The sequence below is a fragment of the Lissotriton helveticus genome, chromosome 2_1 (genome assembly GCF_964261635.1).
Source record: "Lissotriton helveticus chromosome 2_1, aLisHel1.1, whole genome shotgun sequence".
NCBI classification, from domain to species: Eukaryota; Metazoa; Chordata; class Amphibia; order Caudata; family Salamandridae; genus Lissotriton; species Lissotriton helveticus.
The window spans coordinates 2,028,746,444-2,028,773,093 of record NC_136059.1 but is presented as its reverse complement, the minus strand read 5'-3'; the positions used below and the strand labels follow the sequence as shown (position 1 = coordinate 2,028,773,093).

At 48.2% G+C, this 26,650-nt stretch overlaps 1 protein-coding gene across 1 annotated transcript in view; it reads right to left on the bottom strand.

Annotated features, from left to right (window-relative positions):
* Nucleotides 1-26,650, bottom strand: part of ETFDH (electron transfer flavoprotein dehydrogenase) — a 543,836-nt gene that overhangs the window by 447,052 nt on the left and 70,134 nt on the right. The window contains exon 2 of the mRNA XM_078676994.1: nucleotides 25,409-25,549. Within this exon, the coding sequence (XP_078533120.1) occupies nucleotides 25,409-25,549 (141 nt within the window). The remainder of the gene's footprint in view (nucleotides 1-25,408; nucleotides 25,550-26,650) is intronic.

The window sequence follows — 26,650 nt, the reverse complement described above, 5'->3', positions numbered from 1 at the left end:
GGGAACAACTGATACCCGTCGCTATCTAGGGGTCGAAACATCGACAGCTCTGTGTACTATTCAGCTCTACCCGAGGATTTGAATATTTATGTATTCTGTGGAGCATGACATGTTTTTAAATCTTTTACATTTAATGCTATATAGGTCTATGTCTGACTTACAACACAAAGCATAGTGAGGCCGTTTGGCCAATTTTATATGTCACTATCCTTTACCCTCACTACCCTTCACTTCATCACTTTCCTCCTTCTTTTCAGGGGCACTGTAAATATTTTGAATCAGTGTAAAAGTGCTTGCTTATTTATACATGACAACATTGTGATTAAACAACAATGTGTGTAAAGTCATTGTAAAAAAAATTCTGAAATCATTTATAAATTGTTTCCTAATTGCTGGGACCCCCTCTCTCAGTACTATTCATACCCAGGTCCCAGTGACTTTAATTGGGTGAACCCTTCGTACATACATTACTTTGAGCAGGCGCATGCCTGCGAGGTTCTTTTTGTTTCGATTACTGGTCTGAATCTACTTCATTTTGGCACATGATGGTGGAGAAAGAACTTCTCTCCTACTCTGAGGATTATATAGACCAATTATTGCAGAATCCCAACCACAATTTTTTATCCACAACTATTCCAACTATTGACTTTACTCTCAAAGACAAGATATCCTGTCTCGAGCGTCTAGAGAAAAAACTGATTCGGACCCGCTGGCATGGGCATCTCATGACAAGGTATCTCAGAGAAAACATCATCCCCATTGGCCTAAAAATAAAGATAGAACCAGCGGTCTTTGTCGAAGTACTAACATTTAAAGAAGGCTTCAGTCACGTGGCAAATAACTGCTCTCGCCACTGGATGGTCTTAGGGGTGGAAACGGCGGCCGAACAAATCCAGATCATCACGGCAGAAATTGACGCACTCAGGGCGGAGATTAACGGAGACAATACACTCACGAATGTCAAGGATGCCCTTGCGAATCTAGATACTTCATTGAAGGATTTTGAACTAAATACACAGAACAAGAAGATTGAGAAACTGGCATGTGATTTACGTCTATACGACAAGAAAAAAACCTACCCATACTTACAGGAGGATTATTACCGCCAGGATAACCAGGGTCGATTCACCAACAGAGGACGTGGAACATACCGTGGTAGACGTACCTATAATACCTTCTCCGACTCCTCCTACAGTTCGGAGGGTGAACCTGAACAAGCCAGCTCTAGCAACGCATACCCAGACTACGGATATTACCCAAACCAATATCCTCAAACTTTTTTAGGACAAGGCCAAGGGCAATGGAGACCACCAAGAGGCAGAGGCAACAACTGGCCGAGAGGCCCCCAGCGAGGACAACAACAGAGCAACAACACGTGGGAAGCGGGAGGGGACAGCCTCAGAAGCAGGTACATTTTCAGCAAGAACAGCATGGTGAGAGGACAACGCACCGCAAGACTTACCGGTGGTGAATAAAACCTTGACTGATGATCCAGTGGTCAATATCTCTGATTATATTCTCAACAAAGAAGAACACAAGGTTCTTTGCAAGGGTCTGTCATATGTCCCAACCAGTGTACCTGATAAATTCACAGTAAGAACTGAACTGTTTAAATTTTTCAGGAAGATCCGTTTAAAATATTTCTTTCAGAATTCTACACCATATCAGTGTCGATCATATACAGGTTTGAGGAATCCATCCACGTTTGTACCTCCAGCGAACTCGATGTCACACAAGATACTGGCATATGAATCCATCGTCTGGAAAGACGTCAACGATATTCTTGAAGATAAGAGTTTCACTAAATTCAACATAAGCAAAACTGAGAGAACCGCACTAGTCACCCTTGCTAAGAACAACAAGCACTGGCGTTGCCAATAGGTCTCGCAGTAGGAAAGTTGGAGCTATTACAATTGCAAATAACAATGACTTTTATTTTTCTTTTCATTTTAAAAACATAAAGGGCTTTGTCATTTACAAAACCAATAGCTCCAACTTTCCTACTGCGAGACCTATTGGCAACGCCAGTGCTTGTTACTTTTGAGTTTGTTCGCGTTTCAGTTTTCTAGTTATTTTTTTTAATTTTTTACAGATTATTATAGAATTATTTTAATGTTCATTTGGTCTATTACACGCAACATCGAGAGGTAAGGAGGGGGTGAGGGCAGGAAAGCGAGGGAGTGAGTGGAAGGGGAATGTCTAGGGTGGGAGAGCAATAGAGATGAGAGTGAGTAGGTCAATGAGAGCGGTGCAGGAGAGACAGAGAGGTGAAGAGACAGTGTGGGTGACAACGAGTAATAGACAGAGAGGCACAGAAGGGACGCAGGAGAGGAAGCAAGGGTCACAGGAAAAAGAAAGATAATTATGGTGTGTGTGCCAGAAAGTTTAGAGCGAAAGATGCGGGAAGAGAGAGAGCGGAACACAGACGTTGAGAGATTGAGGGGTGACAATGAAACAGTGCGTGAGAGACAGAAAGAGGAAACGTGAGGATGAGAGAGAGTCTAGAGAAAGAGAATGAGAGAAAGAATCAAGGGGGTAAGAATCCAATGAGATAGAGAACAAGAGAAGCAAATGAAGCAGAGAGGCGACTGAGGGAGAATGAGTGATAGACGGAGATGAGGAGAAGAGGATAGGAGAGAACAAGAGAAGCAAATGAAGCAGAGAGGCGACTGAGGGAGAATGAGTGATAGACGGAGATGAGGAGAAGAGGATAGGAGAGAGAAGTGGGCAGAAAAAGAAAGGGAAATAATGAGTGTGATAGAGACACATTGACCTAAGTGCAAGAGATAGGACCTAATGAACGAGAGGATAACATTAAATAAATGCACGCACGGAGACAAAGTGAAATAATGCGTCACCAACACGTACCTGATAATGCAGAGCGGCCGGGAAACGAGAGGTGAAGAGACAGTGTGGGTGACAACGAGTAATAGACAGAGAGGCACAGAAGGGACGCAGGAGAGGAAGCAAGGGTCACAGGAAAAAGAAAGATAATTATGGTGTGTGTGCCAGAAAGTTTAGAGCGAAAGATGCGGGAAGAGAGAGAGAGGAACACAGACGTTGAGAGATTGAGGGGTGACAATGAAACAGTGCGTGAGAGACAGAAAGAGGAAACGTGAGGATGAGAGAGAGTCTAGAGAAAGAGAATGAGAGAAAGAATCAAGGGGGTAAGAATCCAATGAGATAGAGAACAAGAGAAGCAAATGAAGCAGAGAGGCGACTGAGGGAGAATGAGTGATAGACGGAGATGAGGAGAAGAGGATAGGAGAGAGAGGAGGGAGAAGTGGGCAGAAAAAGAAAGGGAAATAATGAGAGTGTGATAGAGACACATTGACCTAAGTGCAAGAGATAGGACCTAATGAACGAGAGGATAACATTTAATAAATGCACGCACGGAGACAAAGTGAAATAATGAGTCACCAACACGTACCTGATAATGCAGAGCGGCCGGGAAACTGAAAGTACGGCCAAACAGCCATGATGCGTCACCAACACGTACCGGATAATGCAGAGCGGCCGGGAAACTGAAAGTACGGCCAAACAGCCATGATGCGTCACCAACACGTACCTGATAATGCAGAGCGGCCGGGAAACTGAAAGTACGGCCAAACAGCCATGATTAATTAGGGGAGGAGAAGCCGCAGAGCGCACACTGGGCGAAGCCCTTTGATGTGCTGTGCGGCCGTTAAAAAAAGAAATGCAATTAGGAGGGAGGGAGGCTGATGCGCGTGCTTGTTTGGTCACGTGATTCACGTGAACTCAAACAAAACCGCAGCAAGAAGCCCTTGGTTTGACGAGGATTTCGAGCACTTGAATTCTTACTCCGCTCAATGCGCTTGCGCGCATGGATAGGTCGCGAGACCTAAAAAGGTCGTAATCAAACCAGCAGACAAGGGCGGGGCAATTGTTGTTCAGGATGTTCTCAAGTATGAATCGGAAATACTAAGGCAACTCAATGATGGGGTGAGCTATAGAAAACTGGCAGCTGATCCTTCGCTACCGCTTGCCCTTGAAATACTTGAGATCACCAGGAAAGGTCTAGACCAGGGGTTTCTGACGGAGCAAGAATTCGACTATTTAAATCAAAAGAATCCTAGGTTACCAACCATCTATACCCTCCCTAAAATTCATAAGAGTATGGTTGACCCCCCGGGACACCCCATTGTCTCGGGTTGCGGCTCCATGCTAGAACCCATCGGGAGGTACGTGGATTTTTTCTTGAAACCCATTGCTGAATCTACACCAACATATTTAAGGGATACGATGCATACAATCAATACCGTGGAAGGCTTGCCCTTCGACCCTAATAAACAAATCCTGGCAACCTGTGACGTTATCTCCCTCTATACGTGCATCCCCCAGGAAGAAGCACTAGCGGCGATAACCAGATCATTGGATCAACGCCCGGCACCGGTGGCTGTGCCCACTAAGTTCATCGTGGCACTGTTGAGACTGGCCATGATGAGGAACTTCTTCATCTTCAAAAACCAGTTCTTCCTCCAGACCCAGGGCGTAGCCATGGGGGCCACTTTTGCCCCAGATGTGGCTATTATATACATGTCTGTCTTTGAAGAAAATGTCATTTTAAATACCATCAGCCCATTCAGAGCCAGCTTGGTCTCTGGATGAGGTATATCGATGATATTTTAATCACCTGGCATGGCACCCAAAATGAACTTACAGACTTTTATACATGGCTAAATCAACAATCACCTTACCTCAAGTTTACTATCCACTCGGACAAAAGGAAAATAGACTTTCTAGACATCACCATTTTTGAAAACGAGGGAATTCTACAGACTACACTGTATCGGAAAACAGCCGAAAGAAACTCGTTGCTACGGTACAATAGCCACCACCCCAGAGCTCTGCGGGACAATCTCCCATTTGGGCAATTCCTACGCATTCGTAGGAACTGTTCCAATACGGAAGACTACATGGATGAGAGTGCCAACCTTTCTATCCGTCTACTACAGCGTGGCTATCCAAAAAGGCTTATCAAAAGAGCAAGAAAACAGGCGTGGTTCAATCCACGGGAAAATCTTTTGACTCCCAAAGAAAAGAATGAACAACAGGAACAAAGACTAGTGTGTGTTACAACTTTTTCTACAAAAAGCAATAACATCAAACGGGTAATCAATAAACATTGGAAATTGATCTCTGATGATATTGGACAGGATACCACACCTTTGCATGCTTTCAAAAAAGCTAAAAGCGTGCGAGACTATGTTGTAAGATCCTTCCTACACTCCAATGATAAACCATCTTTAACCACCTTGTGGAATCTACCACCTATTGTTGGCCATTACAAGTGTGGACACTGTAAGGCATGCGACAACACGGTCCAAACCAAAGTATTCCAATACAACCTACACAAAGTCTTGCTCAAATCACATACGAATTGTAACACCACTAATGTCATCTACGCCATTGTATGTCCCTGTAAGCAGATTTATATTGGTCAGACGCAACAGAAGGCTAAAGCTAGGATCCTTCAACATATCAGCAGAATACGGTGCGATGTACCTAATGCACCTCTAGTAGAACATTTTAGATCTGCTCAGCATCCCCCTGACAGCTTCAAGTGGGTAATCATTGAGAAATCCGTACTGGGCCCCCTTGGTGGTAACATCAGTAACATCCTTAATGTACGGGAGTCGAAATGGATGTTCTTTTTTGATTCTGTCAATACAGGCCTAAATGAGAATGATAGTACCTTCACTCAGCTGGCCACACTTACCTGAATGAGACCTATATATGTCAGTACAAATGCTGTGTCTACTTAATGTGTTGACGGCATGATTGCATTTCTGGGTAATATAATATCGGTAACTGTCTAATGGTATAAAGTGTGAGATCAATAACAGTGCCACTACACTTTTGACAGCAACCTGACCTTGTGTTCAGAGTAATTCATGTCCATGTAATTTTGACTCCTGTCTGATTTCTATGATATATTTCAGGTTTCATATGAGAACCAATGAGCGTGTACTATAGGTTGAAGCAAATGCTTTGTTTACCGTTTTTCGTTCATTATGTCATTATTTACCTGTCATGATCATTATGATTATTGTTGTAACACAACACTTACATTTTATAAATATGATGCATCGTGCTTTGGGAGATACATCCTTCTGGTCCCTATGATGTAGATTTCCCAAGTGCTCAGAGTCTTTTCACCATGTTTACTGCTAGATCGCGATCACGTGGTGCGATCTCCATGGTAACGTAGATACCAGGAAGCAGCGGGTCTCCATAGTTGACCGCGAGCTGCGCCACGAGAAGACTGATTTCTGTGTCTCTCGGGTAAGTGCATAGGGCATACCTTGTGAGCGTGTCTAATCTCCCTTAGTATATATGTTACGCTGACCAATCCGCCTGCTTTTTCAGAGGGTTGTCGAATGATGGATTAATCCTACCACAGCAACGCGCTTCTGCTGCTTTGACCGACCTACGGGCGGATTTTTGACTGCTGATAATATATACCAAGTAAGCCTCATGTTCCATGCTACTGTTTTCCATTATGTCTGGAACTATTATCGATCTACCATTGAGACAACAAACGAGTAATTCCATGTTGTTTCCACTCCTCTTTCAGGTCAAAGGATCTGAATACCACTATTACATGTGAGTTTTTTACTCGCTCTTTATCTATTGTTGTGACTAGCTAGATTAGTGGTTGGTTCTGTAATTTACAGACTATACTTTCCTCAACAGGAATTGAAGTTCCACGTCTGGGCTCAAATTTTGCCCTCACCATCCTCCCTGGCGACAAGCAACCTATCGGTATGTCTTGTGTCACCACTGTAATGTGCCTATATACTAGAATAAATCTGATACATTGACCTTATGGTAATATCCATTATTATTTAAATAGGCCCTTGCCCCGCCCATTTCGTCCTGATGAAGACCCCACCACAAGGGAACAACTGATACCTGTCGCTATCTAGGGGTCGAAACGTCGACAGCTCTGTGTACTATTCAGCTCTACCCGAGGATTTGAATATTTATGTATTCTGTGGAGCATGATATGTTTTGAAATCTTTTACATTTAATGCTATATAGGTCTATGTCTGACTTACAACACATAGCATAGTGAGGCCGTTTGGCCAATTTTATATGTCACTATCCTTTACCCTCACTACCCTTCACCTCATCACTTTCCTCCTTCTTTTCAGGGGCACTGTAAATATTTTGAATCAGTGTAAAAGTGCTTGCTTATTTATACATGACAACATTGTGATTAAACAACAATGTGTGTAAAGTCATTGTAAAAAAATTTCTGAAATCATTTATAAATTGTTTCCTAATTGCTGGGACCCCCTCTCTCAGTACTAAGTACAGTTCTCATCACCCCAGAAACTTGAGGGACAATTTGCCATATGGGCAATACCTCAGGTTAAGGAGGAATTGCGCTAAAAGAAAAGACTTCTTCTATGAGGCAGATGAATTGACAAAAAGACTGAAAAATCGGGGATACCCCTCAGGCCTGCTAAAGTGTGCTAAGAAGCGTGCATGGTACCAACCGAGAGAAATATTACTGGAGACGAAGGAAAAGCCAAAGGAACCTAATGGGATTGTTTGTGTAACAACATACAATACTAGAAGTAATGAGATCCAGAGAATCATTAAAAAATACTGGAATCTGGTCCAAGGAGAATTGCAAACGGCTCAGCCGCCCTTATTCGCATACAAAAGGGGCAGAAATATAAAAGACACAGTGGTGAAGGCGTTCTTGGAACCCCCGAAACAGCCTGATCTAAGGAAGTTATTGAACTTGCCACCAATGATCGGTCATCGTAAATGTGACAATTGCAGAGCCTGCGGATCCTGTCTGGAGGGCTCGTGTTTCACCATGAATACCAGAACATTTAAGTTAACATCATTTACGAACTGCAATAGTGCACAGGTTGTGTATGCCATCATTTGCCCCTGTGACTTGACATACGTGGGACAGACCAAACAGAAGGTAAAGAACAAGTTACTTACCTTCGGTAACGCTTTTTCTGGTAGATACAATATCTGCCTGTGGATTCCTCACCTTGTGAATATCCCCTTGCGTCAGCAACATTCGGAAAATCTTTTTGTAGCCTCGCGCCGACGTGGACTAGGACGTCATAGAGACACGACCTCGCTCGCGACTCCGCTGACGTCACCGACGCCTACAATAGGCCCACGCCGGCGTGATGACATCAGTTCCGCCCTTTTTTCCGTGCCATCGAGGCACACGGACGGACCAATGACAGTAGAAATGCATACAGCATACACAGTACACAATAGCAAAGGCAAAACACACACAGTGTAAAGCAAAAACAGGAAAACAATTGAACATTTCCCTGACAACAAAATATATATACATTACATTACAGAAACACTAGTATAGAAGAGCGGACAACGGGGAGGCGGGTGGGTCAGTGAGGAATCCACAGGCAGATATTGTATCTACCAGAAAAAGCGTTACCGAAGGTAAGTAACTTGTTCTTCTGATAGATACATCTGCCGTGTGGATTCCTCACCTTGTGAATAGAGTCCCACAGCAGTCCCCACTCCCGGAGGAGGGTGTTCACTCTTCTAGACCAGGAAATCCTGAAGGACTGAGCGCGCAAAATGACCGTCCCCCCTCACTTCGGTATCCAAGCAGTAATGCTTCGCGAAAGTGTGGAGGGAAGACCAAGTTGCCGCTCTACAAATATCTTCTACAGGCACACCTCTAGCCAATGCAGAGGTCGAAGACTTAGCCCTTGTAGAATGAGCCCTTATACCCTCTGGTGGTTCCTTACCGGCCAAAGAGTAGCAGATCTTAATGCAGAGGACGATCCATCTTGACAAGGTTCTTTTATGGACCGCTCTTCCCTTCTTGCAGCCAGCAAACCCAATGAAGAGCTGGTCATCCAGACGAAAGTCTTTAGATCTGTCCAAGTAAAAAGACACCGCCCTTTTGGGGTCCAGACGGTGTAGTCTCTCTTCCGCCTTAGAAGGGTGAGGGGGGAGGATAGATGGTAGGTAGGGTAATGGACTGTCCTAGATGGAAAGGAGTTACCACCTTAGGCAGAAAAGCAGCCCTGGTCCTAAGAACCAATCGATCAGCATGAATGGTCAAGAAAGGGGGCTTGAAACTAAGAGCTTGAAGCTCACTTACCCTCCTTGCCGAGGTTATTGCAACGAGGAAGACTGTCTTAAAGGTTAAAAGTCTCATGGGACATTTGTGAAGAGGCTCAAAAGGAGCACCCATCAAAAAAGTCAAAACAAGATTTAAGTCCCACTGAGGCACAATAAAAGGAGAAGGAGGGAACTTATTTGTGAGGCCCTTCAAAAATCTTAAAACCACAGGAGACTTAAAAAGAGATGGCTGGTCAGGCAAGCAGAGAAAAGCTGACAGCGCAGAAAGATAACCCTTCACTGTGGCAACAGCAAGCCCCTGTTGCGCCAGAGAAAGGGCAAACTGGAGAACATCAGACAAATGGGCTCTCACAGGGTCAATAGACTTTTCCCCACACCACGTGACAAATTTCGACCATCTATAAGAATAAATGGACTTAGTGGAGTCACGCCTGGCTGACAAGATGACATCCACAACGTCAGGCGGAAGGGAAAAGGAATTCAGGTTGCCCCGTTCAATCTCCAGGCATGAAGGTGCAATGTCTGGAGGTGGGGGAGTAGAACCTGCCCCTCCCTCCGAGAGAGGAGGTCTGCCCTGAGAGGGAGACGGAGCGGCGGGTGAGAGGAGAGGTGGAGAAGATCTGTATACCACACCCTTCTTGGCCAGTCCGGGGCGACCAATATGACTTGGGCCCGGTCTTGGCGAATCTTCCTCAGAACCCGAGGAATCAAAGGTATGGGAGGAAACGCGTAAAAGAGATGATTTGCCCAACTCAACTGAAACGCGTCCCCCAAAGCTCCTTGAATCGTAAACTGGAGACTGCAGAATGACAGGCAGTGAGCATTCTCACGAGTGGCGAACAGATCCACCTGAGGAGTCCCCCACATCTGAAAGATGTCGAGAACCACCTCCGGGTGAAGCCTCCACTCGTGGTCGGCAGAGAACTGCCGACTGAGACTGTCTGCACGAACGTTCAGAACTCCGGCCAGATGATTTGCCATCAGACAAATCCGATGGTCCTGAACCCAGGACCAGAGACGCAGAGCCTCTCTGCAGAGACACTGCGACCCCACTCCTCCCTGCTTGTTGACGTACCACATCGCGGTCGTGTTGTCCGTCAGTACTTGAACTGACTGACCGCGAAGGGAAGGGAGGAAGGCCTTGAGCGCCAAACGTATCGCCCGCAATTCTAGAAGGTTGATGTGAAGCAACCTTTCCTCTGAAGACCAAAGACCCTTGACCTCCAGATCCCCCAGATGAGCACCCCACCCTAGAGTGGATGCATCCGTTATCACTGTGGCCACCGATGGAGGCAGCTGAAAAGGTTTTCCTTGAGACAGATTGCCTTCCACGCCCCACCAAGACAGATCCGCCGCAGTTTCTCTGGAGATCCTCGCTGACTCCCTGAGATCTCCGTTGTGCTGATACCACTGCCTGCGGAGGCACCACTGGAGTGCCCTCATGTAACAGCGTGCATGGTTGACCAACAGAATGCAAGAAGCCATCAGACCGAGCAGGCGAAGGACCTTCAGGACTGGAACAACCGCTCCATTGTAAAATAAAGGAATCATTTCCTGTATGTCGCGAATCCTTTGAGGGGGAGGGAATGCACGACATACAGTTGTGTCCAGTACAGCACCTATGAACAGGTTGCGCTGGGAGGGCACCAGGTGAGACTTGGGTACATTTATTGAAAAACCCAACCTGTACAACAACCGGGTTGTCTCCTGCAGATGTTGGAGCACTCTCTCTGACGACTCTGCTTTGATCAGCCAGTCGTCCAGATATGGGAATACAGGAATCCCCGATCTTCTGAGATGCGCGCCACCACTGCCATCACCTTGGTGAAGACTCGAGGCGCAGTAGTAAGTCCAAACGGAAGGACCGCAAACTGGTAGTGCTGCGATCCCACCGTAAAACGGAGATACCTCCTGTGCGACTTCAGGATTGGAATATGAAAATACGCATCCTGCAAGTCGAGTGACACCATCCAGTCTTCTTCCAGCAGAGCCTGAAGAACCTGAGCAAGGGTGAGCATCTTGAATTTCTCTTGCTTCAGATAAAAATTCAAGATCCTGAGATCCAGGATTGGACGAAGCCTGCCATCCTTCTTGGGAATCAGGAAATACCGGGAGTAGCATCCCTGACCCCTTTCCTGCTCCGGGACCACCTCTATCGCACCCTTCTTCAACAGAGTAAGAACTTCCTCCTGAAGAAGTAACAGATGTTCCTCTGAGCAATACCCCTGGCAAGGAGGGTAATTGGGAGGGAATTCCCGAAAGGGAAGGGCATACCCATTTTCTATGAGATTGAGAACCCAAAGATCTGATGTAACCGATTCCCAATCTCGTAGAAAGTGGGTAAGCCGACCCCCCACTGGGCCTACATGATCCTGAATGGCGGATCTAGGGCTGCTTCTCTGTGGTTGGGGGGTTGGAGGAGGCGGAGGAGGAAGAGGCTTGACGCCCTCGAGGACGTGCCCTCTGTTTTTCCTTGTATGACCTATACAAGGTTCTGCTGCTGCTGTTGTTGTTGTTGCTGCTGCTGACCTTGTCTATATGAACGAAAGGACGAGCGGCCAAACCCTCTAAATTTCCTGGTCGTAGAACCTCTGACCTGAAGGCCAAGAGATCTAGCAGTTGCCCTGCTGTCCTTGAATCTCTCCAAGGCCGCGTCTGCTTTCCTTCCAAAGAGTCCCTCACCTTCGAAAGGCAAATCCAATAAAGCAGACTGCACATCAGCTGAAAAATCAGACGACTTCACCAGGCTGAGCGCCTCGTGGCAACCGCTGTGCCCATGATCCTTGCCACAGAATCTGTAGTATCAAGCCCACTCTGGATGACCTGACGGGCTGCAGCTTGAGAATCAGACAAAGCTTCCTCAAAGTCTTTTCTGCTATCCTCAGGAACCTTAGGGATTAATGAACGCATAGAGTCCATAAGAGCATGAATGTATCTACCCATAAGGCAAGTGGCATTAGAAGACTTCAACGCCATACTAGCTGAAGAGAAAGTCTTTTTCGCAATTTGATCCTTTTTTTTGGCCTCTTTGTCGCCAGGCACCTGCGGAAAAGCACCAACTGACTTTTTAGAACAAGCGGCCTGAATTACCAAACTCTCAGGAGAAGGATGTGAAGACAAGAAAGCAGGATCCTCAGGAGCCACTCTATACCTCCTAGCCACACTTTTTGAAACTGCAGGAACAGAAAAAGGTTTCTTCCAAACCTCCATAATGGGATCTTTTAAAGCATCATTAAATGGCAACAAAGGCTCCACTGCCAAGTTTGGAGAATGAAGGACCTCAGTCAGCAAATTTGACTTAAACTCTACAGTAGGCAAGGTCAAACCCAAAAGTCCTGCTGCCTTCTTCATAACAACATGATATGGTTGCACATCCCTGGAGGGTGCATCAGGTCCTGAAGGCAGAGACCACTCCGGAGAAAATTCGAGACCACTCGCCTCTGCCTGGTCCTCAAAACAACTCCCATCCAGCTCGCCTTCCTCCACTTCAGAAGAAGACTCATCAACTCTCTGTTCATCAAGAAGACGCTGAGCTTCTCTCCGAGACCTCATTTTAACTCGAAGTGCAGTCGAATCCAACGCCGAATTCGACGGCGCCGGAGCCGACTTCGGAATCGAATCCGAGGGCTTGGAAGGTTGCTCCATAGACTTGCTAGGAGTCGGTAATGCCGGAACCGGAGTCGTCGACTTCGGTCGAGCCGGCGTCGACACCGGCGTCGATCTCGGTGGAGCTTGGTACTGCCACAACGGAGTCGGGGCTGGCATAAATGGCATGAAAGGTGCCGGAGCATATGAGTGAGGAACACCCAAAATAAAAGCCACAGGTGCTCCAGAGGGGTACCACGATCTCGAGAAAACACCATACATTGCGTTTAAAAACGCAGAGGGGTCCTGACCTGCAGTCGGGAATGGTGGATGCTCAGGCTGATCTCGAGGCAGGTTTGAATCTGCTTCCTCAACAGGATTCGAAGCCTCCTCCTCAACAGGAACTCCAACGGTGTCATCTGGAGCCGGAGATGGAGCCGGAGACGGAGCCGGAGTCGGATCCGGAAAATGGACTACCGACTCCGAAGGCGAAGCCTCACCATCATGATCCGACACTTGCGGAGGAATTACTTTCGACTTCATCCTCTTGGGAGACTTCGATCTAGAACCAGACTTATCACCTGAATGATGACGGGATCCATTTCTCCTTTTCTTATGTTTCCTATGAGAACCGGAAACGTGATCAGATGAAGACTTCGAGGCCGACGCCTCTCGAGACCTCGACCTGGATCTCGACTTCGATCTCTTCGAGTGCTTCGAGGATCTTTTAACTTTACTTGCCTTTAGCTTGGCCACAAGAAGTTTAGATTCTCTTTCACGAAGAGCCTTCGGATTCATCTTCTGACATGATGAGCATCCATCAACGTCGTGATCTGAACTCAAGCACCAGATGCAATCTTGGTGAGGGTCCGTAACGGACATCATCTTCCCACATTCTCTACAAGGCTTGAAACCTGTCTTCTTTGTCGACATGACAACAGAGCAAAAGATAGAGAACTGAGAATCGAAGAAATAAAGTAACAATATACTATCAGCTACAGAGTATCCCGAAACCGTTAGCGTCGACGACGCGGAAAAAAGGGAACTGATGTCATCATGCCGGCGTGGGCCTATTGTAGGCGTCGGTGACGTCAGCGGAGTCGCGAGCGAGGTCGTGTCTCTATGACGTCCTAGTCCACGTCGGCGCGAGGCTACAAAAAGATTTTCCGAATGTTGCTGACGCAAGGGGATATTCACAAGGTGAGGAATCCACACGGCAGATGTATCTATCAGAAGACCAGAATCCTTCAGCACATGAGTAGGATTAGGTGTAATACAGTGGGCGCCCCGTTGGTGGAACATTTTCAAACACACAGACATACTCGAGAAGACATCAGGTGGAGGGTCATAGACAGAATAACACCTAGCGCAAGAGGTGGATCGATTACTAAATCACTGAATTACAAGGAGTGTAAGTGGATACACATTCTTAATACAGTGCAGGAGGGGTTAAATGAGCGTGAGGAGACAGCAAAACAGATGGGACAACTTTAGATATATAGGTCTATAATCGTACTAGTAGCCTGTGGACCTATGCTGAGCTTAGATGCACTAATAGGGCGAAGTATCAATCAGGGTTTACAAACCTTAGGATGCTAAAGTCTGTGAACTGTATGAATATTCTTCCACATGTATTGTCATCCTTCTGATTGTAAAATTGCCCTTGATTTGTGTCACAAATACCCCGGCTTTACTTCGCATATCGTCAATATTAAGCTGTATGATTCAATCCTCATGGTATAACTGTAACTTGTCCCTAGGTAAAATTCCCCTCTGTGATTGAACATAACCTGCTTAACCTTGCCTAAATTATGTATTCCAATACTCCAATTTAATCGTAACCTTGCATAACCTTGTCTAAACTATGTATTCCAATACCCTAATGTAAATCAAAATACTGTGATTATTCCCACGGTTGCTCTGGGTGGTGTGTTGATTATCGCCGTGTAAGAGGCCCCTGACGGTAACCACGGGCTGCTTAGCAACCAAAAACGCTTCCAGGAAGCAATACGTAAGCTCGTCAGCGGACCAGGCACGGCATGACGGTCACGTTCCCGGGCGTCCGAGACGAGTTTGTTTACGGGCTGACTCAGAGCCCAGTCGCGAGTTGAACGCGGTAGGAGCGAGGAGCTGCATAAAGATCGTGCTAGCTGACCGTGATTAAGAGACTTCAGTAAGATAGGTGAGAACATACGCAGGACATCATTTTTAAATGGCTTTACTTTGGATACGAAGAGCTAGCATGTCCAGTTTATCCAAGAAATGGCTTTTAATACACTTTTTTCCGACAGATCGACCGATTAATACGGCGACCGGAAGCTTGAGGAAATTGGTTTTTAACCCAGGGTGGTGTGGGGACCACTATCAAAGATTTCGGGGTGAGTGTATAATCTATATTGTACATTATGGCCTCAAAGCGCACGGTTGGTCATCTTGACCATATCCACTTCTTCCTCAAAGATCGGATTCACATGACGGATCTGATTAAAACGAGCGATTAAAAGATTCCAAGCCCCACACGGGTGTCCCGCCCCTTTATGAAAAAACGTTGATGGCCACGACCAGGGTCAGTTAAGGGGTGAGTAGTACATGTCTGTTCGGTCTTTAGAATGAATGGGAATTTTCAAGATTTTTGATTTCAGGGGATATGGACTAATACCTATCCTCATATATTTACTCAACTCAACAGACAAAAAGTTCATCACGACAGAAGTGATTTCTTCACGCTAAATACAGGGTCCATCTCACGAAGGCCCAATGGTGAGTGTACTGATTATTCAATGTCACTCGACGCAATAATTTCCACCACAGTCCTTCAAATCCAGATTTTGACAACCACTTTATTTAACTTGCAGGTGCCTCTTTCACAGTCCCATGTCCTGAAGAAGACCCGCTATAGACCCACTATTCAGGCGTCCATAGGGTCGAAACGTCGAAGAAACAGATATATTTGGACCAGTACATAAACACCCAGTTCATGATCACAAATTGAAGTGGATTACTGGCAGAATTTAACCAAAAAATTGAAACTGGCCAAAAGACTTCTTGCCTTTCCCTCACTCAACTGTATATAACACTTTTGAATGTCACCATTTCACTTGATGTCACATTATAATCACTGTATGTTCTGCGCCGCTTTTTTGTAAAATATTTATGAATTGTGAAGAAGTTCTGATTTAAATTTTGATATGCGTTAGGGGTATTTGTGAATGAAAGGATTAATTCATAGATTCAAAACGGATGTTTTACCCCGAATTTCTTTGGTGCTGGATTTGTAAGGTGAGCAGGCTCTTTGTGGGGAGCTTTGTCCAGAGTAACTAGAGAACTGGACTGAATTAATAAGGAATTAAATTCATGCTTTGAAGGAATCAGTTTGCATACCCGAAGGAACCATTGTATATATTGAACTGTATTGCCCAGGTTCTAAGGGATACTGGGTTACCCCATGATGATTTACAAGGAATTAAATTGCTGCATCTCCTTCCAGTTTAAGCCCTGATCTTTGTTAATGTATCCAGCTTGGTGCATGTCATGAATGTAGTTGCTTTGGAATACATTGCGCAAGTGCCTTTCGGAAAAGGAGACTGCCAAGGGAGTGTGTGAGATGGAATCCTCCTACTTTGTGCCCTGCCCTCTGTGAGATAGTCTTTCCTCTTCCTGTCCCCATTTACAGGGGTGTTTCTTGTGGGGGGGAGGGGGGGAATGGGGGGGGGAGGGGCCAGGGGGTTGTAGGCCTACCCCTCACCCCCCCCCCAATAAATGTATTTTCTGATAAATAGTTGGGTACAAGTGGTTTCAGTTGGGTATTATGAGATGTCAGGCGGATTTCACCAGGAATTTTTGCACACATACGGAAAAAAAAGCACACACACTCCCTCTCGGTTTTGAAAGTCCTCAAAAATATTGGTTATTGTACAAAATGTTGTTTTCTCTCTTAGTACTCATAGCAATCCGCATTAATCTCCCTTTCCACTACCCCAGAGGCATCTCTCATGCACCCTGTTCGTCGTATAACCTATTTAAACATTATTTGCCAGCCTGATTGTTGTAAAATCTGAAGCTCGCCCCTCTCAATCTTACTGCCCAAGCTACGCCCCTGCCCATTTTTTCTTCCTTGATTCGGATGCGCTAACTCTTTACGGTCATTCTACTTTAAATACCAGTCAGGTTTTACTGTGACCCCTACCGTTGCCGACTTCAACATTGCAGTTCTCCCTAGCGTGTACACTGCTCCCGAATAGAGGGGAAAGGGCCTCTGGCGATTACCAGCGACCCTAAACTTCTCCCACAGGAGCCCTCTTTCCTGGGTGCACCTGCAGTGCTCCCATTCGTACATGATGCTTTGATGCAACGTACTGTTAAATTTGCACTCTCTTCACGTGGCGTGAAAGTAGTATAGAGCACAGCACAGAGTAGGGTGGGGATGTTTCAGCTGACACAATCAGATACTTAAGGCACCACACAAGTCCTCAAATATATACCAAAGTTCTGATTACCATTTATTTAAGGAAGGCCGCACACTAGGCGAAGTTTGGAGTGGTTTATGGGGGGATTGCTTTTCTCATGACTAAGTCCAGTGTAGTTTTTCTGCCAAGCTAGGCCCACCCTGGAAATCTCTTTCGAGACTAATAAAGTAAAGATTTGGTGTGTCTGTTTCCATTCAATCTTGGCCTTTGTTTGAAAAAAGTACTGCTATGTGGCGATGGAATACTTACATCTTGATATCCATTCAATCCTTTCACTCTTTGTAACCGAACATATAGTAATAAAAATTAAATCCTTTAAATTTTTAATACAATGTTATACCTGTGCCATTGTATTACAATTCCCTCATATTTTATCGGACTTCTAAATATCACAGTTATGGTCGCCAGATCACTGTACATACACTGAACCCCTAGTATACAGATTAAGGCATTTCTTTTTTATAAATAACTGTAATACAATGGTGTAGTTCTGTTGGCAGTAATAAAGCAAACCATGATTAGAGTTCCCAAGTCCACTGACTTTTTGGACAAAAGCCCAGGTCTAGAAAAGTAGTGTTGAATAACAGGGCTGAACTAACAACCTAAAACAGATCTAAAATAACACTAGAAGTGTTTCTAAAACTAGCCCTAGATTTACAGAGCAGAAATAGTATGCGAAGCCCCCCATCTAGTGAAAGAGAGAGGAAGACATTTTTGGAAACAGTTCGGGCAAAGCCTAAATGAGTAGTTTTTAGACTTTTAAAGAATATATCCCCTTGTGTGCTGCGGTCTTCTTGCAGTTCTCACAGAAGGTGCCGTGTTCAGCTGGAGCAGTCTATCTGCTCAATCCCTGCCTTGCAACCACTGTTCAAATATTATCTGCGACAAGAAAGGTTCCCAACAAGTTGTCATGCGTGTTTCGGAAAGGGATATTTAATTTTCCAAAATTTGCATTGTCCCTTCATTGACTTCCAGTAAAAACAAGGAGGGTGGGGGGAAATAATCTGAGGGGGAGAAAGACTTGTTCATAGAGGAGGGGGCTGTTCTCGATTGCTCCTGTGTTTCTCTAAGCGGTGCGCACTAATGAAAAACAAGCATTTACAATGCAATGGTTTTGCCTTTTTGTTAAAGTTAGAGCTATTGGCATTGCTCTTGACATTATTTTTATTTATGTTTTTTTTTAACATAAATAAATGGCATTGTCATTTACAATGTCACTAGCTTTATCTCTCGCAAATGACACACACAAACACACACAGAGCCCCCCCACACAGAGCCCCCCACACACACAGCCACACAAAGCCCCCCACACACACAGCCACACAGAGCCTTCCACACACACCCACACAGCACAAGCAGGCAACAGGGGCACACGGAGGTACAAGCAGGCAACAGGGGCACACGGAGGCACAAGCAGGCAACAGGGGCACACGGAGGCACAAGCAGGCAACAGGGGCACACGGAGGCACAAGCAGGCAACAGGGGCACACGGAGGCACAAGCAGGCAACAGGGGCACACGGAGGCACAAGCAGGCAACAGGGGCACACGGAGGCACAAGCAGGCAACAGGGGCACACGGAGGCACAAGCAGGCAACAGGGGCACACGGAGGCACAAGCAGGCAACAGGGGCACGAAAAACGGAGGCACAAGCAGGCAACAGGGGCACACGGAGGCACAAGCAGGCAACAGGGGCACACGGAGGCACAAGCAGGCGACAGGGGCACACGGAGGCACAAGCAGGCAACAGGGGCACACGGAGGCACAAGCAGGCAACAGGGGCACGAAAACGGAGGCACAAGCAGGCAACAGGGGCACACGGAGGCACAAGCAGGCAACAGGGGCACACGGAGGCACAAGCAGGCGACAGGGGCACACGGAGGCACAAGCAGGCGACAGGGGCACGAAAACTGAGGCACAAGCAGGCGACAGGGGCACGAAAACGGAGGCACAAGCAGGCAACAGGGGCACGAAAACGGAGGCACAAGCAGGCAACAGGGGCACGAAAACGGAGGCACAAGCAGGCAACAGGGGCACACGGAGGCACAAGCAGGCAACAGGGTCACGAAAACAAGCACAAGCAGGCAAAAGGGTCACAAGCAGGAATTGTAATTTAGACGGGGCTGAAGTGGAGAACGGTCAGTAGGGAAGTAGTGCGGCTGGTGCAGTGGTACCAGGCCGAAAGGTGAGAGGGGCTGTCTGCACCTCAGTTTGGACAGTTTCCACTACCTAACAGGGATTGGTGTGAGGGGGGCGTACTTCTTGCTTGCTTTAGGGCTGTTACTTCGGGGACGCAGTGCACGCTCTTGCCTGCTGCCTGCTGCCGCCGGGACACGACAACAGGCAGGGAGAGGACAGGCTGGGAGAGGGCAGGGAGGGGACAGGCTGGGAGAGGGCAGGCTGGGAGAGGGCAGGGAGGGGACAGGCTGGGAGAGGGCAGGTTGGGAGAGGGCAGGCTGGAAGTGGACAAGCTGGGAGAGGACAGGCTGGGAAAGGTCATGGAGGGGATAGGCTGGGAGAGGGCAGGCTGGAAGTGGACAGGCTGGAAGAGGACAGGCTGGGAAAGGGCAGGGAGGGGACAGGCTGGGAGGGGACAGGCTGGGAGGGGACAGGCTGGGAGTGGGCAGGCCGGAAGAGGACAGGCCAGAAGAGGACAGGCTGCGAGAGGACAGGCTGCGAGAGGGCAGGCTGCGAGAGGGCAGGCTGCGAGAGGGCAGGCTGCGAGAGGGCAGGCTGCGAGAGGGCAGGCTGCGAGAGGGCAGGCTGCGAGAGGACAGGCTGGGAGAGGACAGGCTGGGAGAGGACAGGCTGGGAGAGGACAGGCTGGGAGAGGGCAGGCTGGGAGAGGGCAGGCTGGGAGAGGGCAGGCTGGGAGAGGGCAGGCTGGGAGAGGGCAGGCTGCGAGAGGACAGGCTGCGAGAGGACAGGCTGCGAGAGGACAGGCTGCGAGAGGACAGGCTGCGAGAGGACAGGCTGCGAGAGGACAGGCTGCGAGAGGACAGGCTGCGAGAGGACAGGCTGCGAGAGGACAGGCTGCGAGAGGACAGGCTGCGAGAGGACAGGCTGCGAGAGGACAGGCTGCGAGAGGACAGGCCGCGAGAGGACAGGCCGCGAGAGGACAGGCCGCGAGAGGACAGGCCGCGAGAGGACAGGCCGCGAGAGGACAGGCCGCGAGAGGACAGGCCGCGAGAGGACAGGCCGCGAGAGGACAGGCCGCGAGAGGACAGGCCGCGAGAGGACAGGCCGCGAGAGGACAGGCCGCGAGAGGACAGGCCGGGAGTGGACAGGCCGGGAGAGGACAGGCCGGGAGAGGGCAGGCCGGGAGAGGGCAGGCTGGGAGAGGGCAGGCTGGGAGAGGGCAGGCTGGGAGAGGGCAGGCTGGGAGAGGGCAGGCTGGGAGAGGGCAGGCTGGGAGAGGACAGGCTAGGAGAGGGCAGGCTGGGAGAGGGCAGGCTGGGAGAGGGCAGGCTGGGAGAGGACAGGGCAGTAAGGGGGAAGGACTGGGGGTGGGCAGTAAGATAAGATTGGGACAGGGGAAACAAGGTAGTGGGGGTGGTGCAGTAGGACTGGGAGTGGCGGCAGCCGGGACGGAATGGGGGTGGCTTGGTGCTGCATAGGTAGGGACCTGTGGCAGTCGGTATTAGCGTCCACCCCACCCCTCCCCCCAGAATAGGCCTTGGGTGTGAGACCGGCTCCCAGCCTGCCCGCGGGAGACAAGTCACTGCGGCTGTAATGTGAGCCACACACCTGGCCAGACCTGCAGAGCTATCAGAGGGCGGGGAGGGGTCACTACATCAACCCCACCCAACCCCGGTTTGAAAAAAAAACAAAACATGCCAGGCTGCCTGGGTTATCAGAGGGGGCGGGGAGGTACCTCTACCTCTACATCTCCCCCCCCCCCGCCAAGTTTACACCACACATGCCCGAGATGTCTGGGTGATCACAGGGGGCTAATCACTACGCCCCCATCCCTACACGCACAGTTTACCATTCTCCACTCCCGCAGGAGCCACTTCCGTGCATTGTCACCACAACAATACACCTGGGAAGTGAGGCCACGCCCACCCTGGTGCCCCGGTGCGTGCAGGTCCGGGTGGGGCGCAGTGCCACGTTCATTACAGCTCAATGAAGCATCACCGGCGGGACTGGCCACCCCCGGATCACCACAGCCTGGCAGGGACCCCTCCCCCGAGGGCACCCCTGCCGAGGAGGGAGGGGTGGGCAGGTAGAGTGCACCGCGTGGAGCGGGAGGGCACAGAAGGAGGGGCAAGGGGAGGTGTGTGTAAAGAAGGGGGGGGGAGCAGGGACTCAAAAAAGTAAAGAAAACATGGTGAAGAGAAAATTACTACAGTGGGTAAAGAAGGCGGAAGCAGGTGGTGAAGGGGGGCTGGCCGGGGTAAGGAAGGATTAATAAAACAATTTAGGAATTATGGAAAGAAAGGCGAAATAATGAGAAAGCAGAAAGGGGGGGCTAAGGAGCGTCGGGAGGAACTAAAAGCAGAAGACATAGGAGCAGAGGGAGTAGTAAGGGAAAATAAAAAGAAAGAGTGGATCTAGCAGACAGAGTAAAGGAGACGGTTCAAGGAGGGGTAAAGGGGTGTGAGCTTGGAGGGGATGGGTCGAGGTCAGACATTGGGTTAGGAGAGTACAGAAGATATAAACACAATGAGGGTGTAAGAGGTGGGTGTAAAGTGTGCTTCATAAGTTCACCAGGTGCAAGTCGACCATGAGTTGACTTAAGACATAAAAAGCACGTTTCCAATACATGGTCTTATACGAACACACGGGATTTGAGTTCAGTGATGTGTGTGTTGAGCAGTGAGGGCGGTGCAGTGTCTGATGAATTATAGAGGATGTATCGACATTGGGCGGCTGATAAGCCGAGCGGCCCCGCACGGATTTCAGCCTGTGGCCATGGGGTCTAACACAGATCCCCGCAGTCGGTACACGCATGACTTCGCCGAGCCATCAACCACGTGGGGGGGGGGGGGGGTTAGAAGAAAGCATTAAAAAAAGGGTGATTGGATCGAGGGGGGGGGCCAGCAGAAAGGGGGGTGGGGTGCAGACGGCTGGGCAGAGGAAGAAGAGACGGGAGGGAGGAGAGGTGAGAGAGGTGCTGCAGTGGAAGGAAGCACGAAGAGAGATAGTTATTAGCCACGGGGGGGGATGACGGAGCTAAGAGAAGGGGATGGGGGAAGTCACAGTAATGACTGAAGGCGAGGAGTGACTGCCCTGGCATGAGAGGGGCAGTGTTAACCCCAGTTCACCCCATACCACCCAGGCATGGGGGTCTCTCCTGAGCCCACTCCCCAAAGTGACCCACTCTTTGGGGGAATTGTCACTTCCCCTGATCCCATTAACACTGTTGGACTTATGATTGGAGGGCTGGCAGGAGTGAGTGATTGAGTGAGTGAGTGAGTGATTGAGTGAGTGATTGAGTGAGTGAGTGTGTGACTGACTGAGTGTGTGTGTGTGTGTGAGTGAGTGTGTGTGTGAGTATGGGAGTGAATGAGTGAGTGAGAGTGTGTGTGTGTGTGAGTGAGTGAGTACTTTGCACCATAGCACGGCTCAAAATGAAATCACTAAAATAATGCGTTTTCTGCTTTTACACCCCGCCATTCCCTTAAACAACACACTGCAGCTTTATAGATAGGCCAGTGCAGCATAGTTTTCATTGAAAGGCATCAGTACACATTACTTGAGCACCAGTTACAGTCATTGGGGTAGACAGATTCAGTTTAGGCACGAGAAGAGTCGGTGTTGGTGCTTGAGCCTCCCGCCATACTCGAACCTGTTTCCTCAGCTTCGCGGTCGGCCGCTCTAGCCGTTGTGCCACATCCTCATTTTCTAGAGCAGCGGGCACACAGAACATGCTGCCTCTCCAGAAACTGTCAGTCTCAGCGTTCACCTGTCCAAAAATAACGCATTATTGTTCCTGAGGTTATGCCTCATTTCTGCCTGCTTCCGTTGTGGAGAGTAGTAAGCCTCTCATAGGGAGGAGGAGGGAATTTCAGTAGAGTTGCGAGAGAGAGTTGGAGAGCCTGAGGTGCTTTCTTTTGTACATTTGTAATGGAGAGTTTACATCTAGTAGTGGAGAGGGAAGAGTCCTTCTCGTGCCGGACAGAGGAGGGTGCACTTTCCGTCGAGGAGAGAGACGCACGCTGCTGGTGGGTGAAAGGCTCCATGACAGCAAAGGAACCATGCACGGAGGCCAAATGTACACATCTGCCCACAACCCCGAGCAGGAAGGCGGGTGCCGGCAATGCCGGACCAGACTCGGCTGACGTCACCAAAAGGGAAAAATTCTCGGGAACGCCCCCGAATCTGGTCCGAGATTGACGGACAGAGCCTTCTCCCAATGGCTAGCCTCCATTTATGGAGCTAGCCAATGGGGGGAGGGGGCGGATACCCGACCCCACAGAGAAATTACATTAGATTTTGCTAGCGCATGCGTACTTCGTACGCATTGCCAAGCAAAACCTAAAAAGGTAAAGAGCACCATGCACGCATTGCACGCCGTGAGCGTGCACATCGCCGTGGCCTGTGGCTGGCGCCCGTGGTGCAGAGGGAGCCGTAGCACCAGAGAGGAAGTGCGGGGGCTAAAGTCCCAGGTTCCAGGAGGGGGCCCGGGTGAAGATCGGCCGATAGCAGGGCGGGGCTCCCATGACTGAGGAGAGAGCCCCGCATCGTGCTGCAAGAAGTATAGAGGAGCTGGAGTGCTCCGGAAGCACACCACGGCCAGCCGTCGATCAGGAGGATTCCCCCCCCGCACACCGGGTTCTTCGTTTGTCCTTCGGTTGTGCCGATGAAGGCACAGTGTATATGTTTATTTACTGAGCGGGCCCGCCGTTGCGGGCCGCTCCAACGATGGGGAAAGTTTATTTAAAAGCACCTGAGTTTACACATTTCATGACCTTCATTTGTACATTACGTTTACTCAATTGAAGTACTGCATGCTTTAAGCCTGCTTCGAGTTTCAGAGTTGTGCTGCAAAGAGTTGTGATCATTCTGTAGAATAAAATATATTTCCATTTCTAAGTTAAAACAGTGACAAATATTGGCAGATGTAATCGGAGCCTGTATGAGACTCCAACTTAGGGTCTTTAAACAAGCCGCGCACAACTGTTGCTTTAAATAGACTAGCTGTGGGTGTAGACCATAGCGTTGGTGTTGTTTTGGGAAACATTTTAAAACATTTTCCACACAAGCAGCTTGCATGCTTGCTTCTTTTTGTTCGGTTTAAAAATAAGCAAAATACAGTGCAGACCACTGAGCATACAAAGCAGCGGCGTTATTCAACCCCAGAGACGACAGTTGTAAAGGGGAAAGTAGAAGCAGAACAGTCGCAGCTCTTTGGGAGCTCGCACACTTTTGCTGGGGCCCACATGATGTTTCCGGTCCAGGGAAGACATGGCTTGGCAGTTTGGGCTGGACTGTTCCCATGAGGCACAGGGTCAGACTGATTTGCATATAGCCATGTCTGAACTGGGGTGGCAGAGTGGGCTAAAGAACGGTGATGGATTCAACCCAGATCTTTTGACTGGGTGTGAGTGTTTGATTGATTCAGATGCTCCGTCCATCACCACCCCCTTTTGTACCGCTTGGGGCCCACATGAGGCAGCGGGAGCAACGAGCGATGCTGGCAGAAGCGTGAGGCGCTCGCGGTCCTGCTGCCCTCTGTTTGTTTGTGCGCAGGTGCGAGCTGCCCCGGGTTCAGAGAGGGCACTTCAGAAGGCATTGCCTTATAACTGGTCTCTCTCTGCTGGGCTTCTTGTCTATTTAACTGAGCGGACCCGCCGTTGAGGGCCGCTCCAACGGTGGAGAAAGTTTATTTAAAAGCAGCTTTTGGGGTCTAGAATGTTAAACTGAGCGCGCGTGCACATAAAAACAAAAGTGAAACTTACATTGCTGAGGCTTGTGACGACGGAAGGGAGACAGGGAGATGTGCACACCACGGGCGCGTCCACAGACCACAATCGGCAAAAGCCCTGCGCGTGCCGTCTGTACCGCATAAGAGGCAAGTCAATAAGCTCCCGGAGAGGAGCACTCAACTATAATTAACGCGCTCCCAGAGAGGAACACTCAACTATATGACCCTGAGTGTGTTTGTGGATAAATAAGCAGCATGATTGATTAGGCTTGTAATACGTCATGGAGGTCAAAAGGTGCAAGGGAATAACAGATTTAACCAAATAGCAGGATGTGATCCAAAGATATAATTCGTGCATTTTTAACTGACCTTCCCAACGGCTATCTTTGTCACGTGGGTATACTGAATAGTGTGTAGTGATGCGAGGCACTGATGAAGTACATCTTGTAGGGCACAAAGAGGGTAGACATTCCTTCTTCAAAGACTTGAAGTGACGTAGGCACCGGTGAGCTGTTCAAAAGGAATTATATACATTAGATGTCACATCAACAACCTGAATCATAAGCACTAAAGTACTTTCTCATCACGTGTATTTCATCAACCATTGTAACTATTAAAAGTGCTTCATCGCCCGGTACAAAAGCGTTTCGCTGACAACTTTACAAACAGTAAATTACTTGATGTTAGTCTTCATGTCACAGAGTCCTTCTCTTGCTCTTTACAATCCTCGTTGTAGTAAGAGTCTATATCCAGAAGCCAACCGTAAAAGAAGATATATTTACCTCAAACTCTATATTTGATACAAACATGCTCATTGAGGATGGTTGTAGGCTACTTCAATGTGTTAAACGGCAGCAGATATGTTTGTTCTTGCTTCGAGTTCCACCTGGGCTCACGTGACAATTACATAAGGCTTTCGAGCTGGGAGAAATGAGTATTACTGAGTCCACCACAGTAAAAAAGAATCTGTTTACAGAGGAATACAAAGGTTCGTCAAAATAGCAAAGCTGTTGCCAAACCCGTCAAATGTCATACTGATGGAGGGGACTGAGACGAGCAAGGGTAGGTAAGTAATCTGCATCCAGTACCTCATTCCTTTTCCTTGACCAAAGCCCGGTTTCACGAGGAAATACCAAAACAATTAACATTCATCAAAGGACCAGCGTATGTAGTTTTGATCCAATTATCAGACAACTTTTTTAGCATGAGGTGAAAAGCAGAAATGTTTTCACAAGATGAGACTAACATATTATTTTGCACAAAATCAGTTGCAAAGATTGAATAACACCACAGGTTTGTGTCTATCCTACACATTTATTCCACCATCTCAGTCCCTACTAGTTGAACTATATGAATTTGAAACAAGCATTGGCAAAGTAAACAGATCACGCCTATGTGAGCGCCAACTGCTTTGGCAATGTGTTTTAGCCATTATGCACACCAATGAGGCTGCTGTTCAGCAAAGCTAAAAGTGAGTGGAGTGAGGAAGATTGGAGCGGGGTAGACTGGGGTAGATGGCGTAGAGTGGGGTAGATTGGCATAAAGTGGAGTGGGGTAGAATGTAGTGGGGTAGATTACAGTAGAGTAGATAAGAGTGGGGTAGATAGACGT